This window comes from Strix uralensis, chromosome 4, assembly GCF_047716275.1.
Source record: "Strix uralensis isolate ZFMK-TIS-50842 chromosome 4, bStrUra1, whole genome shotgun sequence".
NCBI classification, from domain to species: Eukaryota; Metazoa; Chordata; class Aves; order Strigiformes; family Strigidae; genus Strix; species Strix uralensis.
In genome coordinates, this window is record NC_133975.1 from 51,874,938 (window position 1) to 51,897,340 (window position 22,403).

The 22,403-nt window shown below is 38.3% G+C and overlaps 1 protein-coding gene across 5 annotated transcripts in view; it reads left to right on the forward strand.

Annotated features, from left to right (window-relative positions):
• Window positions 1-22,403, forward strand: part of CCSER1 (coiled-coil serine rich protein 1) — a 728,522-nt gene that overhangs the window by 77,304 nt on the left and 628,815 nt on the right. For all 5 annotated transcript variants that reach the window (XM_074866749.1, XM_074866751.1, XM_074866750.1 and 2 more), the window contains exons 2-3: window positions 770-2,128; window positions 4,735-4,922. In XM_074866749.1, coding sequence (XP_074722850.1) covers window positions 814-2,128; window positions 4,735-4,922 — 1,503 coding nt within the window. In that variant the 5' untranslated portion in view covers window positions 770-813. The remainder of the gene's footprint in view (window positions 1-769; window positions 2,129-4,734; window positions 4,923-22,403) is intronic.

The window sequence follows — 22,403 nt, forward strand, 5'->3', positions numbered from 1 at the left end:
TTTCAAAAAGCTGCAAAAATAGCTAATTATAAGCAAGTAAGCTACAAGAGGATTTCAGAGAAGTGTTCAAATGAAACATTAAAGTTCAAATCTAGAAACATGATCCCATACTTTGACAGTGAATTCCTAGAACTTATAGTTCCTTAGGAAGAATTTTTGGTGGTGCATATTTTAGCTGGACTGCAATGCCAGCATTTTCTCTGCTGTAAGGTGATACATATAGCCTTTAGCAGGAACACACAAAGGAATTAAAAATCCATCTGAAAGTTCAGTGAAGATTGGAAAATTTAAATCCTCTTTTTTCTTGCAAAAAATCTGAGTATTTAGGAACACAAAATAATGTTTTGTTCTACTCAGATCATGAAAAATCAAGTCTTTCTAAGAGAGCTTACAGTTTATAAGACTTGTCCCAAGAACTTACAAAAACAAGGACATTTGGGTGATATATTTGTGTATCTTTTGGCATGTAGATTTTATATTGTTACCCAGTGTCATCTGCATTGTATAATATATATAATACTGTATCTCTCATCTATAGAATGTTTTCAGACACATCTTTGCTCAGCTGCTGGGTTTTCAGTGCTGCCTATTGAACATCACTTTGAAATTCTAAAAATCCTCAGTAATGCATACGCAACAACTTGCAGCTGTACATAAAATTGATGTTGGCATCTCATGTATTTAGGCTGACTTAAAGTCTGTTCAAGTGGACTTTGAGGCTGAATCATTTATCTTTTTTTTTTTCTTTTTTTTTTTTTTTCCATCCCAGATTAGTTTATTGGCTGCGAAGAGCCACGGACACTTTGTGCCCTGATGGGGGACTCAGGATCCAGACGATCGACTCTAGTATCTCGGTTGCCAATATTCAGGAGAAGTATTAGCCGGAGACACGACTCCCTGCCTTCCTCACCTTCTTCTGCTAATGCCATTGGTGTCCACACCTCCTCCCCATCCAGCACTAACTCCAGCTCAGGGAGCACAGGCAAGCGCCGGAGTATATTCCGCACTCCTTCCATTAGCTTCCATAACAAGAAAGGGAGTGAGCAGAAGCCTGACTCAGCTAGTCAAAATGTTAACATCTCAAATGGTGCCCAGTCCTCTCTTGGCGCTTTTCAAAAACTGAGCTTAGAGGAACACATTAAAAGCAGAGGAAGGCATTCAGTTAGCTTTGGCAGCTCACGTAGCAAGAAGATAACAAGGTCTTTGACAGACGATTTTGAAAAGGGAAAGGAGCCCTCAGCTAATAAGAATGTCTTTATAAATTGCATAAGCTCTGGGAAGAATGAGGGTGATGATTCAGGCTTTGCAGAGGAGCAGAGCCGGTACTCTGTCAAACAATCCACACGGAAACTTCTCCCTAAATCTTTTTCATCACACTACAGATTTTCCAAACCAGTTCCGGAGAGTCAATCAGTTACCTCTGTGCAGCAATCCAGGTGCTTGCTGGAGGTTAAATCGTATGCAGAAAGCGAACCTGTGATTGCCAAGTCCTCTCCTCCATGTTCGGCCGAGACGACAGAGTGCATGGGAAGCTCCTTGCAGTCCCCGCTGCTCTCGGCTGACCTCACGGCTGCCCAGACCCCCTCCGACTTTGTCGCCCTGACGGAGGATTCTGTTTCGGATGTTGACGCTCTGCCCAGCAGCGGTACTGGGGTGCTGCTCACAGAGGATTTTGGTCACAGTGTCTCTACCTCTCAGATCTTCTTTAATCCTGCTGCTGCTCCTGTGAGGGAAATGGATATTGTGGAAAGTACTGGCCATTCTGCTGGTGTATCTCCTGTGAGTCATGCAAGCTTGTGTAGCGTTGAATCTAATACCTTATTCAAAACCTCAGCTGCTAATCAAACAAAAGTATTGTTGCAAACCAATGAACTACACATGAATGATGCCAGGCACATAGGAGAAATTAACTCGGCAAATGCACGTTTAGAAACCTTCGCGTTACAGCATAGAGAAGAACCAGTGATACTGTCTTCAAAAGCACAGGGGTTGAGTGGGGACAGAAATGAAAGCACGCCATCCAAGCACACGAGAGAGACTATTCCTGTAATGGAGTCTAAGATTGTTCCGTGTTCTGAACCCCAGTCCTTTAAAACACAACAGGGTTATGAAACAAACCGTTCTAAAGGTATGTTTTGTGGTCTTCTCATTGTTGGGTTTGGTGGGGTTTTTTTTGCCTCAGTTCTTCTGTAAGAAGTGTTTGGTCATAAAGTGTTTTTGTAGAGTTGCAAATGCTAGCTAGGAAGTTCAAAAGTTATGCATTGTGTCCTCCTCCCAAAATTAGAGGAATTAAACAAAAAGTCTATGATTTTTTTTGAGCTCATGCCTTACAGTTTGCTAACACCCACCAGTGCTGTTCATAGCTATGCTTTCCCATGGTAGAAAATGAATTAAGAGAGAGCGCACTGATTCTCGTCTCTTGTTGAAGGCTGAAGCTGGGATTTTTGGGGCATGCCTATTTTGGACTTGAGCCAAATAGTTGCATTGTTTGAGATGGAAGCATTGCCAGAGAAATACACCTTCTTTTAGTCTGGTTATGAAAAATGACACAGTTTATCTTATATTGAGCTGGGTTTCAAAATTTCCTGACTCTTGCTTGCTCTATTCAACTGGCGTTATAGAGTAGCTTGGAGTAGATGTTTCTGTGGCAGAATGACACAGTATGAGACATCCTGTTTCTGCTTCCATCTGAAATAGCATTGTGCAAGTTCTCATTATGTAATCTGTGAAACAGAGAGAGCTATTTACCATCTAAATTTCACTGGATCTTTAGCTTATGAAAAGAAATTTGGAAATATTAACAAGATTAAGTGGAAAGGCTTTGCCTAGAAATCCCAGTCTACAGAGATGCAGATGAATAAAGGTACCAGGCCCTTGAGTGAAGGACACGTCAGAAGGCATTTATCTCTGACAGTTTATTTTCTCAAACCAACATAAACACTGGTACTTTCTTGCATAATTCTGAGGCTGTATCTGGTGGGCCAAAATTTGTGAGTTAACAAGACCTCATTTATAGTGTTTATGTTAAAAGATGAAAGACTGTAAACTCATATGAATTCATACCCATCTTTTTGCTTGGACATTTATCTAGACATGTAGATTATAAGCAATCAAAAGCAATCTTGCTTTTTGAATTATTTGTCACTGCAAGGCTTGGTTGGATATCTTGTACATAAATGGCAATATAAAGTCAAATTAATCCACTAAATTAGCTTTCACCAGAAGAGACCTCTTTCCCTCAGAACCTTAGTCAAAATATTTCCATTTATATATGTTACCAGTCCTGAGCACTTGGTTGGCCTTCCTTGCAACATTGACTCGCTGTGAATGAGCTCATCTTTTTGAATATGACTAGTAAGAGTGTACTGCAGAACAGCAAGTGAGCAGCTCGGAGTGATGCTTAGGAGTATGCAGGGCATTTGAAACTCATGCATTGGCAGTTGTATATTTACTCTGTATTTTTGGAAGGCAGCTAACTGGAGTTGAAACTGTGACAGAGGGATTTTTGTAAATGGGATTCATGTTCACAGAAACACTAGAGCTAATAAGCAGTAGAGCTAATACATAAAAGTTGATGATGAATTGTTATGGTTTTATAGTGCTGTTCAAAATGCAATTTTTTTTGACTGTGTGATGAAGAATGTATTTAAAATTAGAAACTGGCCAAGCATCAAAAGGACCATTGAAAAAAGATATAAAATCCTGTTGTATGAAATGAAACAAATATAGAAAAAACTTACAAGGCATTCAGTAAGATATGGTTATAAGTAATTTTATCTGTTACAAACAGACTGGTTTGAACATTTGGTTTTGCTAAAATAGTATTTAAAAACAGATGTGAATGCAAAATATTTCTGTGCATTTTTTTAATAGATATTTTCTATAGCAGGATTCATAGCTGATATCATTATAGACAGTATTGTGAATGTGACATTAATGTATGAGCACGTTTGATGTCCCATATATTTCTTAGTATGCTTTTATATATTTTTATGTGATACGGATTTTTTTTAAAAGCCTTAGAGAAAATGTCTGTTCTCTCGCAAAAGGCAGAAGAGGATAAGATTTTCTGTGATACATTTATTATGCTATTATGTTTTTCTCTTTCCCTATATCTAAATTTGTCCTAATGCCTCAAAATGTAATTTTTCCTCCTCTTTTCTGATGTGTTATTGTTTAACAGCAGTAATTGGGACTGGGATTCAGCCTGCTGGCTGCAGGCTGGGTTTGGAGGGTGTGGGTGCAGACCTGAGCTAGGAAGGCCAAACAGAAGCCAAAACCAATGTGCATCCCTGTCCTGTGCAGTGATAACAAAGCTGTGACCTGGCCCTGCAAAACCTAGACTTGCCTCTGGACACAGGGTAAGGCAGGTTGTGTTTTGGCAGCAGTGAACCAAGTGATAGTTTCTCTAGTGGATTTTACTGGACAGCAGTTTGGAAATGCCCTAGAATGAGGGAAGAAAGGAAAGGATGGAGCAAAGGTCCCTCTGGATTCTGTGAGGAGCCATGGACTTGGCTGTAGCGTGCTGAGTGTGCTAGTCACTGGGGGCTGAACAGTGAAGTGGTGGCCCAGGTGACAGTTTTATCTGGGTAAGCAGGATCTGCTTTCTACAGAACATGCTCTATGCAATTGCCTTTCAATGTAAGCATTTCAAGCAAAGCAGTGTTCCCATTAAGAAAATATTTGTAGAGAATAGTTCTTTCTAGTGATTGCTGGTTACTTCTCTATTTGTAGTCGATCTTGCCAATAGTTTCAGTCCATACCGAGAAGGCAGATTTGTTGAGAAACGACTGAGATCCTCTTCAGAAGGTACTGCTGGAGGCAGTCGGCTGATCATAAAACCAAAGGATGGAAATACAGAAGAGCTTAACAGCCTACGGAAGCAGAGAGCAAGCTCATCCTCTTCAAAAATGAACAGCATGGTGAGTTTTATTTCCATATGCCTAAGTTTTTGCTTTTCTGTGATTGGTGTAACTGTAATGAGAAGCAGCATCTTTACAAGTAATGGATGATAATAAAGGGGGGAAAAAAAACCCGAGCTGTCTCAGGCTTCCAAAATATGATCCAGGCTCAGCTACAAATATTAAAAAGTATTTTTTTCAGGACGTGATGTTGTGAAAAGGTTCACATATTTTCTGCGAAGAGATTCTTGTCATGCTTTGCTGATTAGCCTGGGAGAAAAATTAGTGGGAGAGGGAGACTGTAGCAAAATTCAGTATGACTATTTCTGAGGTTAAATACAGTGAACTACTCTGTGGCAACACTTGGTTGTTACTGTGTTAGTTGTTTCATGAACACATGTCTGGTATGAGTGAGATGAGATTTAGATCAGAAATTGGATAGAGAGGAAGTTATCTGTAAGGAGGCTTGTTTGAAAGGTCTGAGCGATCCCTTTCAAAACTGGTGACGAGTTTGAATGCTTTCACTCTGAGCACAAGGTAAGGAGGAGAGGAAAGGATCTCTTGAACCCTTGCAGGTCCCGAGGACTGGAACAGCTAAGACAGATCAGATAACTGCAGGAGAGTACTACTTAAACCTCTTCTAGTGAAGCAATAGTAGAAGGAACTGACTGACTGACAGGTTTGTGTGTTCCTATAGCCAGTGAGAATAAACATTTCAAGGTGAGTGTAATTTATACTTACGCATGTGCTCTCCAGTGAGTGAAGTAAAGGAAATACTAAGATTGAACATCTACAGCAGTGGTATCTGCTCTTCAGCTTATGGGAATCACTAAAACAACTTTTATGGACATTATTAGATCAAAATATTTTATTCATCATGCTAGCTGAAAAAAGAAAGATTCATTTTGTACTTGTATCTGAAAACAGCTTTTCTCAGAAAGCAAGAAGCTCCAAGTTTCTTACCCCTGCCTAGTTTCTAAACAGATGTGTAAATAAAGGGGCTTTTCCGTTTCAGGTTTACATAATAGCTATTATGTTACAATGATGCAAGATCAAACACATCCCTGAGAGACTCAGATGTGAACACAACTGCTCTTTTGAAGAGAGAATTTTTTCAGTTTTTCGGAGATGTGAAACTGATTGGTTCAAACTGATGTTAGATTTCCAGTTACGTGCTCTTTTGGTGGAGTTTTACAGGCTAATGCAAAAACTCAACAACTCATACCATTGCTTAGTCAACTTTTATGACTGTGTGCTGCTTTGGCTGCCCCTAAACGTAAAATCTTCTCTCTCACCCAAGAAGTCAAGGAAGGCTAAAATTGTCTTCCTTTGTGAGATTTGCCCATGCTAGTTCCTGGTTGGTCATTTAAAAATAGCTTCCCAGAGAAGGATCTAATTTTGTGTGAAATGCCTTTACAGAACCTGTGGTGGGAAATGGGTTTGGATGTTTCTTAAGAGGATGCGAAGTCTGTGTTTTTTCTCGGTATATCTCACCCATGAGTCTGAATGTATCATCCAAATGTTCCTTTGTGGCTGGGCTTACAAATGCTGCTGTGGATGGCAGGAGAAAATTACATCAGTACTAAGCACATTCTTACTATGGACGGCCGATGCACAGCAGACTTTTCAGTGTGCCAGTGTCCTGAAGCAATGGTCACTAAAAACACTCAACTAAAATGGAGTTACTTGATGTCTTTTACACAAATGCTTGCCTGTACACTCACTTTGTGTAACCTGGACAGATTGGATTACCTACACTTCAATGACAGGATTATTCTTCTCTTAGCAGTATCAGATTGTGCAGATTTATCAGTATTCACTGATGAATTTTATACGCCCTGAGAGGGCAGGAGGCAAATTAATTTTAGGAAGGAAGCCTTTCTGGTTTTTAGATTGTTGCTACCTTGTCAGATGAAGTAGTACAGTAATGCAAAATTTATTTCAAAAAAAACCCCTTGATTTTTTTAATGTTTTTTTATCCACATGAATACATCCAGAGATACATCATAGAAATGAAGAGGTAGAATTGCTAAATAGTAGAAGAAATGTTTGCGCTATTAAAGCATATAGGTATAGCATGTTTCTCTGTTTCTGCAGGAAGTTCACATCTAAGTATCAGTGAATAACATTTTTTCAAAGCCAGAAAGAACATGATGACATTTAAAGATGCTGTTTCATGTAGGCATGCACAGTGTTACACAGATGTAGTTCCTGCCCTAAAAAGCTGGTTATCTGTGGCTCAATTTGCCTTATTTGGGTTGTTAGACCCAAGCTGTTAGGCAGATCTCTGTGTTAATACTAGGCTAGACTGATGCCATAGTGTTCCATTCTATTTAGCCCTGTATTAATGATGGGACTAGGAAGGTGACAACACAGTAACAACAGGAAGTAAGCAAAATGTGCATGGGGGGTAGGTGGTGAGTTGAGTCTCTTCATGTTTTGTGTGTGAAATCCACAGGGTTTTTTTCCAGTTCCATTAGTGAGATTGTCCACAAATTCACAAGTGCTTGCTCACGCTTATTGCTATTACAGTCACAGACCAAGAACTTTTATGTCAAGATAACCGCATACTTATGCGTGAAGGTAAAATATATCCCAATACATATGGATGTCACCTTCATATGTTAAGAAAAAACGCTAGATAAAAGCTTTTTTAGTAAAAACTGAGGTATAAGAAGTAGTAAAACAACCAAAACCAACACTACACCCCCTTCCACACATGTTGCGCCCCCCCCCCCCCCCCAAGCAAAAGAATAAATAGAGTTTCCTTGAAGGAAGAGGAATTAAAAATGGAAGAAATTGAATGTTTGTAATAATACATATCTGAACAGTAAAAAGGCCCCTTCAAAATACTTCTCACAGGCAATGTTTAGCACCACAGTAACATATTGTTACCAGTGAATGATCTTAATGAAGAATAAATACTAGGTAAAGAATTGGAGTTACTGAATGATGTATTATTAAAAACCTTAACCTAATTTTCTTGTGTACCTAAAAAAACATTAGTCACTCTTCTGTGGCTACCCATTTTCATTTTGTTCAATTTTGAAAGGAAATGAACCACAGGCATTTAAGGGATGACAAGTTCATGGGAGATGGCCGAGGCTTCCCTGCCGAGGGCAGCACTCCTGTTCAGTTCTTCTCCGAGGCACCAAGTGAGTGGCAGTAGCTGTGGATGCCGGTTTTCTGGCATCATCCAGACATCGTGTTAGGAGCTTTGTAGTGTAGAAGATACCCTTTCCTCACAAACTGAAGAAGGTCCTCCAAGACCCTGTTTGCTTTCTTTTTCTTCTTGGCAAGCAGTGTTGGTGGCTTCTGCTGAGGGGCTAGTGGGAGTAAGGAGCCAGAAGAACTGAGGGGATGCCAGGTTTTCCCAGGAGATGAGAGGAAGAAAAAAAAAATTAGTATCTGAGAAACTGTTCTTCCTCCTAAACAACTTGCTCAGCAGAATATTCTTTCAGGCAGTGCTCTTTTTGAAGGCGATAGATAAAAGCTTGGGTAGGTGGATCTCCTAAATACTGAGAATGTGTATCAAACCTACAAAGATGGTCACCACCTCCCCCAAGACTGGTATTAACTCACTAGAGAGGTGTGGAAAGTAATGATAATCTGGACAAGAGCAATGCTACTCATAAATGAGATTTAGGGAAATAAAACAGTCTTTCAAAGTAACTCTGCAAACATGTCAATTTCATAGTAATGTAAATAATGAACTGAAACAGACCCTTGAGATTAGCTGCTTAGATTACTAATTATGTGTTTTTCATCAGAATGGTTTCAAAGCCATCATTCTTGCAGTGACCGATTTCTGCCACAAGATGCCACCCTTTCACTAAAAGTGGTTTCAGACTCTAGTACTACAGTTGAAGACACGTTTTTGGAACAGTTTAATACTGATTAGCCTATGCAGTATAATAGACCCTTTTCAAATTAACATGGTTGATACTGATGCAGTTTAAAGAGATTTATATTGCTATAGAAACCATGGTCATTCAAACGTTCCAACTATGAAGTCATCAGTTACACCTTTAAAAATTTAGACATAACATATAGATTAATTAACTACGTCTCAGAAGATTGATAGCGGCTATGGCTGACCTCTCTGTTCTCCAGCTAGGTGGTTCTTTTTCTCTGAACAAAGACAAAAAGAAAGAAGGAAAATGCAAAGCAGCATGGTAAAAGACCTGAATGACCTGAAATATGCAGCCCTGCAAAACCAATGAAAAGAATGGAAATGTGGGTAGTTGAAATGTAGGAGAGAATTAAAATAACCACATTGAAAAAAATAGGATCACACCCAGACCACTGTAAATTCTTTAAGAGGATTAGGAGATAGAACAGCAGGAAAAAAGAGTTGATGTGTAAGAGTAGAAATTGAGGTGTGTGTGAGCAACAAATTTATCCATCACTTCTCACAGTAGTGGCTAATATGGAAGGATGACTATCCTAAATACCACCTTTACCAGTAGTAGAGAGGAAATGTTTAAAAAAAAAAAAAATTAAAATTTTGTATTTTTTTAAAAAAAGTTGCTGATAGAGATTTTTAAATACTAACAAATTACAGTCATTAAAAACCAGAGAGTCATGAAAGATGATACAAATGAAAGTAGCTGTATGTTACTACAAGTTAAAAAAAATTCAGAGGATTGTTGGAGCTCCTAGACTACACTGCCCAACTTCAAGTTGTGAGCTGCACTGTGCTGTGTGCACACGTGTTTTTACTCTGTCCAGAAATATGACTGCATACATGCAGCAGAATGAGACTGCCCACTTAAATTTGGCGCTCTCAAATGTGTCTTTCTGTTCCTCTGCAATTGTTTATATGGAAAATAATTGTCTGTATTTGTGACTGCTCCCTTGCACACACCTGGCTATTAGCATATGTGTCATATAACTAAAAGAAACCTTATTTTTTTGCATTTTCCTGTCTTGGTGAACATTATTACTGTCCTTTGTTCTGCAGGACTGCATTTCTCTGGGCACTCTCTCGAGCACAGGTCATTCTTCAGTTTCTCATACTTGAATCTTCTCTAAATGTTGCCTGTTTTTAATTTCTTAAATTCAGCTACAAGTTTTCATCTTTGCAGGTAAAAATATTTATGTTTGCCCTCAGTGCTGCATCATCCTCTTCTTTTGCCTAGAGCAAGGCAGCTTTGCCTACTTGTGTCAGTCCAATTAGAGCTGCACAATTTATTTTTCTGGATTGTTGCTCTGACTGTGCCATTTCTTTCTTTGCATCTTTCCCATGGTTCCAGTACATTATATGAAACTGCTTGTTGCCAGTTAAAGGACTTTCGTGGCCTAAGGTCATCCCGGCTTTTTCCTCTCAGCTTTAACAGTGATACAAGTCTTCATTGCCTACTCGTCAAACTGTCAAATAGTTGCATTCCTGTTTTCTCCCGCTCTGCCTATCGTGCACTAGCGTATTTGCAGTTACCACAAAAGTTTCTTCATTTGCTTTCTCAATTTTAATTTTTTTTTTTTTTGACTTGCCTACAAGTAACAACACACTACTGAACTAAGATAATTTTTCAAGATGCGTGCTGGTACTGTATTACTGAGGGTTTTTGCTTATCCATTCCATGCTGACACTTGGGCAAAATCTCCTTTTTCCTCATGCTTGTACTATGCTTATTACATGGGGATGCTCTGAGTATCTAACATCTCAGTAAGTATATTTACAATATAAATTAAGAAAATATATGCAAAACACTGTTGGGATGGAGACTAATATTTTGTGGGCTACTGCAGGGTTCAATATCATAATGGGAAGGGTTGAATATATCAGTTAAGCATTAAATTTGTAAAATTAATGATTGACTACTTTAGTGTGGAGGGGGTTGTCTGAAACTGTGGGAAGACATAACAAAGGTAAATGATTGACACAGAAACAGTGACATGCTAGCAAAAGAGATGTTAACTGTAAGTATTTGAGATTCCTACTGTATCTCTGGAGGGTGCAGAAAGGCAAAACATAGGTCACTTTAATGGAAATGTGTTATGGGCCCTGCTTGGAATGTCTGTTTATGATAATTATCTAATTAGGAGCTGGTGTCTAAATTTTACTTAGGTGTCCTGGATATTCCGTGTAAGCAACTGTACCTAGGTTTTGATACCTAGGTGATTTGGGGTGACTTAGCAATTAATAATTAGGTTTCTAGTGTATTTCAGAAACTGTACTTGCAATGATGGAACAGTTACCCAAACCACTGTATTCAAATCTATCCTTGTGTTTGATATTGTACCTTATGAAGCAGTATCCAAATCTGCAGCTCATGGAAGTGTGATTAGTGCTTCTCAAAGAAACTTTACTTTTGATGTTTTGATGAGTAATCTTATTATCAAACACCAGTTCTAGCCTAGTTGCTACATGATGAAAGAAATAATGGCATCCTGTGCTCCCATGGACTTCACTGAATGTACATGAGTAAGGGCTAAAATGTTTTTTTATTTTCCTCTTCTCTAGGCTGAATAGTATGACATTTTGCTGGTGTCTGATGAAGCACTGATCATGGGTAAAACTGGGTTGACTGCTGGTCTAGAGAGGGTTGAAATGATTTTTGTATTTGCTCCATATTGCTTTAACATTATTTTCTTCTGCTCTTTTCTCCTTGAATATGGACTTGACCTTCCGCTTCATACCTTCTGACAGTCTATGCTGAGACCATTTGGAAGATGAGATTTTTATGCAATCTGTGGCCAAGACATTAAGTGGCAGATGCTATTGAAAATACATGAGTTGAATGGTTTATGAGTTACGGTGTGTGACCAGTAGATTTAAAAGTGGAATTGAAGGTGGTTGTTTTTGTGACCTGTAAATGTGACCTGTAGCGGCTTGAGGAAATCCTATGGGATACACTCTCCGTCTACAGGCGGGAGACACATTAATGATTAATGTCTTAACAGCAGATAAGCTCCGTCTTGACAGCCTGCACTGGAAAGGCAGTGAATGAAAGGTTATGGAGAGGATTTGAGTGCTCAGGATTTCAGTTCAGGTTCAAAAAACAACCCCCAAACAAAAGAACCTTTTTCAGATATACCACAACTGTTATAAAAATATGAACCAGGTAAGCAAAATGCACACAATCCTTTAATGTCCTCTGCACGACCTTCTTAACTAACAACGTTATGTTTTCTCTGAATACCTGTAAACTGTTGTTAACTTGCTATACAGATATCTGGTATCTGTGATATTCATGAAAGTTTTTTTCATAGTTAAAATAGATGTTACATTTTGTTCTGTCACTGAATTATGGGATTTCTGCTTAATACAAATTCCTCTCTGCTATGCTGGGCTTCTCACGGAAGAATATTTAGGAACATCAGTTCTTATTGAACTGTTCAAGCAAACCCTGTAAGACAGCAGTTCACCCTTCATGTGAAGTGGATTTGACAGCATTCATTTATAACTATCTTTGTACTACAGTAACACAATTTCCCCTTTTGCAATGAATTTGGCATTTTGCTCCTTTTTGGAAAGAAACTATGGAAGCCACTTAAAGCTACTACTTTGATAGTATAAAGCTGAACAGTGCTATCTAAATAGGACTAAACTGCTGATTGTAGGTAAGTAGTAATTTGGGTCTTATATTTTTAATTTAGCATGGAGAATGCCTTTCACATAGTACTATCACAAAAAAAATGGAAATGGTAAATTGGGATTTAAGCTTTTTGTGTGTGATTTTTAGGTCAAGTCAACTAGAAGCTTTTCAGCTACACACCCTGTGGGAAATTAATGTCTGTAGCATAATATACATTTCTTAACATATTAGGAGCCTGTGAAAATCAGATTGCAGTTGTTAGGCACTTTGAATTAATTCTTGAGATCAAGGAACTAACAGAAATTAATTTAGATGTGACTTAATACTTACGCTATGATGTTTGATGCACTTCTTTAAGGACATAACGATTAGGGCCCAAAAAAGGGTAAACTGTTATTCTAACATTGCTGTAATTATTCTGATTGAATAGAGTTATGTTAATACAGGTAGAAGATATGGTGAGTTATTAGCAATTTTAAATTCTGGAGAGGATGGATGTATTGTTACATAGTGAAAATAGGACAGAATTAGTTATTTTAGTTATGTCCGGGGTTAACCCCAGCAGGCAGCTCATCACCATGCAGCCGCTCGCTTACAGCCTTCAGCAGGATGGGGAGGAGAATCAGAATGGTAAAAGTGCGAAAACTCGAGGGTTGAGATAAAGACAGTTTAACAGGTAAAGCAAAAGCTGTGCGCACAAGCAAAGCACAAAAAGGAATTCATTCACCAGTTCCCATTGGCAGGTAGGTGTTCAGCTATTTCCAGGAAAGCAGGTCTCCATCACATGTACTTGGGAGGACAGATGCCATAACTGCAAATATCCCCCCTTCTTCCTTCTTTCCCCCAGCTTTTATTGCTGAGCACAGCATTGTATGGTCAGGGATATCCCTTTGGTCAGTTGGGGTCAGCTGTCCTGGTTGTGTGCCCTCTCAACCTCTTGCGCACACCCAGCCTACTCACTGGTGGGCAGTGTGAGGAGCAGAAAAGGCCTTGACACTGTGCAAGCACTGCTCAGCAATAGCTAAAACATCCCTCCCTGTGTTATCAGCACTGTTTTGGTCATAGATCTAAAACAGAGCACCATACAAACTACTATGAAGAAATTTAACTCTCTCCCAGCCAAAACCAGTACAAGCTGGGTATCTGATATTTTCTTGTGAAGTTCTAATATAAGAGTACTTGCTGTTAAGTATTGTCTGAACTAATTTACAGGAACCAGAATTTTTAAACTACAGATAGGTGTCCTCCATAATATTATGTTTGTTTTTCTGTTTTCATATTTTTCTGGAATACTTAGCTGTTTAATTGAGACTCAAAAATGTAAGTGTAAACCACACGTAATTAATGTTTTTTTTTCTAACAAAACACACTTCTGTGCTAGTCTCACTACATTCACCAAACAATTTTGCCAGTTAACGTTAAGAGAAAGTGTGTTCCAGAGCTGCTTATCTTCTTGAGTTGATGTTGTTTTTAAGGATTTCTTTTCCTACGTGAAGGGAAAGATTTCTTTCTGTACAGAAATATCCGGTAATGTGTTAAAATGCACAGTAATGATTAATATTGTTTAAACAGATAACTATATTTGTCAAGCAAAAGCAGCTTTGTTCTTTTTCTATTTTATTTTGACTTTTACATTTTACTTTCCTATTAATTATCACATTTTCCACAAGCACAACATGTTCTGAGTACAGGCGAGTACTGTAGCAAAATTATTATGCAGTGTTGTTGGGGGAAAAAAAAAACCATTCTATGGTCTTCAGTCTGTTTGTGCATGTGGGCTACTAAAATTTGCATGTCACCACCTACATGCCACCTTCAAAGAAACAACTAATTTGTGGTGAAGACCTTTACCTTCTGAGCAGTGCCTGTCATGCTGTGGAGATGTGAGAGAGGGATTTACCAAGGATCAAACAATCCTCTGACAAATATAATCAATACTCCCTACTGACTGTCACAATAGATTAATCAGTAGTAGGAGAGGAACAGAATCACTGAGATTGGAAGGCATCTCTGGAGATTGTCTGGTCCAACACCTCTGCTCAAAACAGCGTCAGCTGGGGTTTACCCAGGGACGTGTGTAGTTGGGTTTTGAACATCCCTGAAGGTGAAGATTTCAGAACCTCTCTTGGCAATCTGTCCAGGTGTTTGTTTAGCCTTATAGTTTAAAAAAACCCCAAAGCTTTTTCTTGTTTTTTTTTGTATTTCAGTTTGCACCTTCTCATCTATTCACTGGGTATCACTAAGAGGAGTCTGGCTCTGTCATCATTACTCCCCACAACCACCCCCCTGTATGTCAGATGCTCAAAACCCTTTGATAATGGGAAGAGATGAGAGTCCAAGGTTGAAATGCAAGGACAGAGAGCTGCAGGGAATACTGAACAGAGCTCTTTTGACACCTCCCATTGCATTCCCAACTCATTTGTTGTGTCAGTGGGCTCTGCCCAGTCATGCTCTGCCTGCAGACGTGCTGGGGTGGGAAGAAATCGTAAATTCACAGGAACTGGGATCATCCCCATATGTACACACACGCTCTTACATCCTTCGGTATGGACCAGGTCTGCCAGAAAAAGGAGGAAGCTGGTAGGGAATTCCTGTGACATACTACAATGGTGGATGGGAAAGTAGAAGTGTAAGGGGGGAGGCGGCAACCAGGACTCTTAACAAATGTTTCTGAAGGAATCGGAAGAGTACCACCTGATGTACTCTGTGTGCTTGCATACTGAGATCTCGTTCTCATTGTAGAAGGGACGCAGGTCAGGGGAACCTGAGAATTATCATTAGTGGAGACAGATTATAAGGTTATGTGACCTAGTGTGGCTGATCTAATGTAGGTATTTCAATTACTACACTGGAATTTTAAGTAAAAGAGAGGTCGTTATGCAATGAATAATATACTTAAGTGGAAAAAATCTTTCTAGGCAGTATTGGTAACAAAGTACTACTTAAGAAAAAAAAGGTAAATGATTTTAATTTAATTCCTTTTATGTACTGGAAGATTACTGTCATGTCTTTTATCTTGGGAGAGCACTGGCAGGTTTTTTGCAGCTCTGGTATATCTTCTCAAGTTAGCATATGCAAGTAGTACATAGAATAGGAAAACAGAAATCACTAGGGAGACAGAGCTAATTCACTGAAGAATACAAATTAAGCAATGTCTTGGGTTTTTCAACATCTAGGCCGGATGATTCACAGGTAGTTTATACTCACTTGGTTTTTATGAAAATAAAAATAGAAAAATTGCCACAGTCTTGTTCATAGAGTACTAACTTAGCTCCTGTCCTTTCTTGTGCACATAATTTCCTGCTGAACAGCAGGTCCCTTGAACAGTGTGGCCAAGAATGGTCTTGCGATGAGAGTTCTGCACTGCTTTCCTGTAAGCTGCCTGTTTGGTTTTTTTTGTTTATGTGAGAACAAACTCAGAATAAATACAGTATTTTTTTCCCCAGGCTACAGGAATTCAGGGTAGGGTGCTGCTTCCATGCCTTTGATCCCTTTGGTTGATAAAAAGAAGGTAATGGAGTGAGAAATGGAAATGCTGTTGAGTCACTTGTTTGGTCGTTATATTTGCAGTCCTTCTTGTCTTGCCAGTCTGCTGCTGGAGGCAATGCTAGGTGAACCCTGAGTTGAGGATGTGGCAGTGACTAGAAAACTAGCTGCAGACCCCAAAGGCTTGCCATTTAGAACAACAGTGTTTTCTGATTTAGTCAAATGCCTGCTAGCCCATTAAAGACTCAGGATCACATTTTGCATGCGATGTTACTGATGGAAATATGGAAATTAGGTTTGGGAATGCTTATCTAGGTTAATTCACCTTTTAACAGAAAAATAGGCAAAAATATATCATTCAGAAAAGAAATGAGATGTTAAAACATATCTTGTTGCCTCAGAGATAATTTTCTTTATTCATAGCATTCATTCAGTAAAACTAATAAAATTCGTTGAAATAACATAGGCCTGGTGAATAGCTTAATGTCTTTCTTTTTAAGTTTTCATAACTCACTGAATAGATGTTTTCATTAAAAAACCCACACACAACCCCCCAAACAACACAACCCTTTCTGAAATTAATACACTTTATTTTCAGGACAGCAATGTGTATTCTTGTATTTGAATGCTTGATAAAGAAACAAACATTCTGCATGGCTGTGCTTTGAGAAGATTTCTTGATTTTGAAGAATATTAGTGTCAGATAATTGTCTAGGACTTATAAACAGTGGATAGTTGTTATGATTCGGAGCTGATAGAGGAACATTGGTACTTGAGAAGTAGTAAGTAATAGCTGGAGCAATTAATTGCAAGGCATTTATAAAATGCAGTGTTTGATACCAAAGAAAATCTGGGGAGGTGAGTTAAAATGTTAGTAACAGCTTGCTCAGGACCTTGAACATCTGCAACAGGACGGGGAGATTTAATCAATCCAAGGCTCATGGAAGATTCTCCACCAAAGTCTATTTCGGTTGCTCAGACAGATAGCTTGGACAAAAAAAAGGGCTTAAATTTTTCTTACTTAAATGTTTGTTATTCATATTCATGTTTTAAATTACACTCCCACATACCCACCCTGTTATGTCTGATCCTCTAAAACAGGCAGCACTGTAGCGGAACTTGTGTTGTCTCCTAAAAATGACTCCTACAAGATTCTTCACTGGATAACTTTTTTGAGTATATCAAAGGAAATGAGGTTGGTTTTGACTGCTCCAAAAATCAGAAGTTTGCATTTGCATGAGAAGTCTCCTGTCATCTTTTTTTGGCATGTTGTAGTTGATGAAAGTAAGACACGCCAGTTCTGACATAGTTACTCTAACCTGAAATGATGAGATTTTAAGTGTTTGGAATATCTTTTGAGGAAATTATCCCAAAATAAACATTGTGAAACTTGTGTGAAGTAAAATGAGTAAATAGTGGGAGGGAACACTTAGTTAAATGAAATTGTCTTTTTAAATAGGTAGACATGGCAGACTGTTACCCTGGCAGACCTTTGTCTTTATAAATTTGCCAACTTTTGGAATCTGGCTCCTTACTGGAGTGGAGGAAGTGGGAGTGGGGAAAGTGAGGACCTGATCCAAAGAGGAATGAGGAGGTTAAAGAAAGGGTAGGACTTACTGGAGGATGGGCTGTGTTCCTATTAGAAAATGGGGAGGATTATGAAGTGCTGGTAAGAGAGGAAGGGTTGAAGGTAAGAAAACTGTGATTGAGTATGGGGTGGGGTGGAGTTCACTGCAGGTAATGTGAAAAAAGAAGTGATAAAGCATTGGGAAGGAAGGAAGTTTAGAGGAAATTTGGGGCTAGTGAAGCTCTGAAAGTTAAGAGGATGGGAAGTAGGTCAGTGGAAGCAGCTGGAAAGATGGGAGAGAGATTTTCTGTATTTTTGTAAATCAGGCAGGAATTAAGGGAGAAGCTGGGAACTAAACAGGTCAAGAGCTGACAGAACTGGTTGCCAAGAAAAATTTTTAACCTTTCTGTTACCTCAAATATTGAAATCCAGGGGTTAGTCTTATTTTCTATGAATATTCGCTCTAAGGGACAGTGTTCAGAGGAAAATAAGGCAGCCTGTAAAATATGCATTGCTGGCAGCAACCTGTCAGGCGTTTAATCTGAAGGAGGGAAGTAATGCAATTTTCCTACTGTAAATGTGGCAGTGTGGACGGTAGTATTAAGTCTTTTTGTATTTTCATTAGTCACAATTTAACAGAGTTTTTCCTTCAGATGAAAATAAGAAGTTGTCATTTTTGTCTTTACTCTTTAAAAACAGAAATGACATGGAAAGCAATTTGATCTTGTTATCAAAGCTATACCTTTTCTTTTGAAACACTTTACCTTCTCTGAGCCTGTGAAAGGGGAAAGAAAAAAAAGGAAAGGGAATATTTTTGCATCTTGATTCATAGAGATTTATGCCTATAACTTCTATTCATGTGAGCTCTGATCAAATTTAAATCACAAAGTATCCCCAGCACTGACATCTTCCCTAATTTGTTAATTCAAGTCTTTATACAAAATAATTTTCTCCTTTCTGATGTGACAGATATATGCTCTTTTGGCGATAGACCACAATATTTCTTTTTCTGTATCTTTTTCTCCTTTCACCTGGTATTTACCAGGGGCAACTATTTTTCACAGCTGTTGTTTAGATGTCACTGTTGTGTTCCTTATTTTGTGGGTATATAACATGGGAAATACTTTTTGCTTTACTCTGTGATTAAGGCTTATGTGATGAATTGTTTCCTTAAATGATTTGGCATTCTTCAGGGCAATATCTAAAAATATAAATGTGACACATTAAAAGGAATTTATGAACAGTTTCAGAACAAGACTGAGGCTGTATTAAGTGGATTTAGATGAAGAGGGGAAAAAAAAGCAGTCAGTAGAGATCACAAACTCTTTTATGGACAGAATTGTATTCAGGAGAGCATATACCTGCAGATAGAAAAGGAAGCTTCTGAAATGAATTCTGTGTGTCTAATGTGTTGATATGTCTAAGGGAATTATTAAAAGATGTGGTGTCACCCATTTATTCATACTGTACTTTTACTGTTTTAACCCGATGCTTCAGGGATTCTGCTGGTCAGAAAATTCTGTGGTCAAAAATAACCAAGCAACAGGTGGATCAATTAACCCTGGTTTGATTCACTGTAGTCATGACACCATGCTGCAGAGTGTGATGTGGGCATAGGAGAATTGCTAGTTGAGGGTGGCAAGCAGAGAAAACATATTTTTTGATGTGGCTGGTACCTTAAAGTGCATGTCAAACTACAGCCTTGTGCTGGAGATTGGAGACTGGCTGCTGCTGGTGATGTGATGTTAGGTGGGCCTCATAGTGATGTAAAGATTTTCTGAGATGCCTATTTAATATGCCTTGTTCACACCTATACTGTTAAACTGATCACTAGAGATAAATTTTCAGGAAAAATTTTTTTCCCTTATGTCAGACAAAAGGTAACTTCTGGGAAAGTTTGTCTTTCCCCATACCTTAGTATGTTGTTCTTTGTATTGCCCATTCCTATGCCAGAGGAAGTGTGCATGCAATCATTAAAGATTATGCAGAATGAAAAATTAATAAAGGAAATTAAGACAGAGTCATAACTGGACTTCAGATGCTGCTCGCTCCCAGGCACATGTTAAGGATATGTGTTTTATGTAACACAGTGTCTACTTAATGTAAATTAGTTCTCAGCTAATCTCAGTCATGCGTAAAGTTGTTTTCACACTGAATCCCTTCTAAATCTGAATCCTTTCTATTGGAAGAAGAGCTTAAAAAAAAGGAAGATTATATTCTATGATTTGATCACAGTGAGAAGATTCTTGTTTAAGACATAAAAATTATCATCAATAAGTGAGAACTACCTCTATTTCAGAGACAAGCTGTCAAGCTATTCATACTGCTTTTCAGGTTTCTAAGAGCAGAAGGGAAGCAGAAGTAAAGTTAATTCCTCAAAACAGTATGGTTTAGTAACAAGATATGATCAGAACTGGTACATTTACATGAAATAGAGTGTTCCTGAGGTCTTGCGAATGTATATGTTCATAAATATGCATATACTTTTATTTATCTTGGCATTTCTAAAGTAAGAAAATAATGGAAAAGTAAAATGTACTCCTTACTTTTCTGTGCCCAGCTGCAAAATCAGGAGTAAAACAACCCCTTGAGAAGTGAGTAGCAACCTACAAAGCTTATTTGTGCAAATGAAATCTTCACAACAGACAGATTTAGGATGGGGGTTTGTGGATGTCAGATTCTTCATTGCCTGTGTTAGGCACTGATAAGACAAGACATGGAATTCTCAGCGTGTTGGTGTCTTTGTGAGGTTTTTATTTCAAAGAGATACAGATACATGAATAAAAATCTTGAACTTAAGTGAAAGGAATAGTCAGGCATTCAGCCATGGTTCATGAATCACAGCAGTTTTTTGTTTTAATAACTTGAGTTGTGAAACTAGATGCCAAACTATTCTGAAGTCAGTGCTTTAAGTGGACTCAGCTGTCTACTGGAAGGACCTACAGGTGGAAGAGAATGGAACTGAAGCAGGGATGCTATGCTTACTAACAGAAGAAAGGCAGGCACTATTAATGCATGGTTTTGCTCCTGGATAGCATTCACCCTTCTATACAGTCTGCATAACAAAGGCATTTGTGGCATTATTAAATGCTATGAAGTGATACACTGATTTCTTGAGGCATATTTATTGCTGCACTGTAGGAGGTCTGTAAGGTCTATTAACTGGAGAAGTTCAAAGATATCTGTTGTTGTTCAATATTTATTTAAAAAAAGTTTTCCATGCAGCAGGGTGTCTGATAAAAGGTTTTAGGATCTTCTGTTGTCCCTGTAATGCACATTTCAGTTTCACAGAATCACAGAATCACATCAGTTTGTTTAATGAATCTTTTCTTTTTGGAGCTAACACATGAAGCTGCTAAAATTAAATTGTTCGTAAGCCTGGGTGGTGGTGTTGTGAGGAAAGAAAAGCCAATGTTCCTATGGGTAAGTAAAAACTTTTTCATGATCAGATGCTTTAATCATTATTGCAAGTTTTAAGAGTTGGTGAACAAACTCATCACTTGTTATTCTGTCTCTATGTTGTGATGGCAAACAGTATTTCTTTACCAAAAATAGAACAAACACTGCAGGTTCTGTCAAGGGCTTTGTTCAAGCTTAGAATTGTTTGGCAAATAACAAAGGAAATTTCCGGTTTTATTCATTCTACATATTTCAAAGGTCAAAAGATGCACCTTCAGGCAATGTTTTTGTTATAGATGTACTGCAAGTTGTTTTCATATTCAAGGTGAGCAGAAGGGATTAGCAGATCCTAACATGAATTAGAATTTCATTTCAGACCTGAGTTCCATTTTGATACGCTGTTACTACATACAGGGTTTGCACACTAGTGTTAAAATAGCCACATGCTAATAGGTGTTTGTAGGGAATGGTTATACTTCAAAGTTCAAACAATATGTAATGCAGGGAAGACTGAAATCATAAAAGTTTTTACTCTTATGGGTGGCTTCACAGTAAAGATGAAATGTATGTAATGATATTCCTGAGTATGATTTAAAAGAGTATACATCTATGAATAGAAGAAAAAAAACCCCCAAACTGTGTTATTGCCTGAGATCCCTTCTATTTTAACATTTTTTTTTCTTAGACAAACTGTTGGAAACTATTTTTAGTAACAGTATTTCTAGACCAAAACCAGACTATTTTGTTCTTTCCTGTACTTGTGTTTACTAAGTTAAGAGGTGTCGCTGTGTCCAAGCAGAGGGAAGTATACCAATGCGTGTGGTGTGATAAAACTTCAGAGATGGGGCAGTCACAGAGTAGAGGGGAACAAAGTTCATGTATGCAAGAGGTGATATCAAACAACTTCCCGGTACATATGTAGCCACAGGTTTCAACAGAAAAAAAAAAGGCTGATAGATTTCTAGAGCTGCAAAGGATCATTGGATCCTCTGGCTAGATCTTTTATACAGGATATGTCGCAAAAGTGTACCAGTTACCTCTGAGTCAAGGACAGTGAGTTCTATTGGAGTAAGGATGTAAAAAATATGAAGAGATGGAACAGCTGCACTTTCACTTGCTAGGTTATTCCAAAGGTGTGAGGGTTTCTTTAAAAAAACCCACCAACAAACCAAAGCTAAAGACTATTTGAAAAAAACAGGCCTAATTCCTAAATTAATGGAAATTGTGTTTTTACTTCTAGCCACTAGGCCTCGATTTGTCTTCTATACCTAGCATTAAGGGCATATTCTAGTACCTGGCATTTTTCTGTCCATTAAAGCTGCTTGTAAAGTGTAAATGAAGCTACGTTCTTGGTCTTTTCTTCTTTTCAGTTGAACAGGTTGAGGACTTTACATATCTTACCTAGCAGAATATTTTGAGTCTTTTTATTGGTTTGACAGTTTTTTACTTGGCTGAATTATTTTTTGGGGGGGGAAGGTGGTTAAACAAAGGTAAAAAAATGAATCTGTT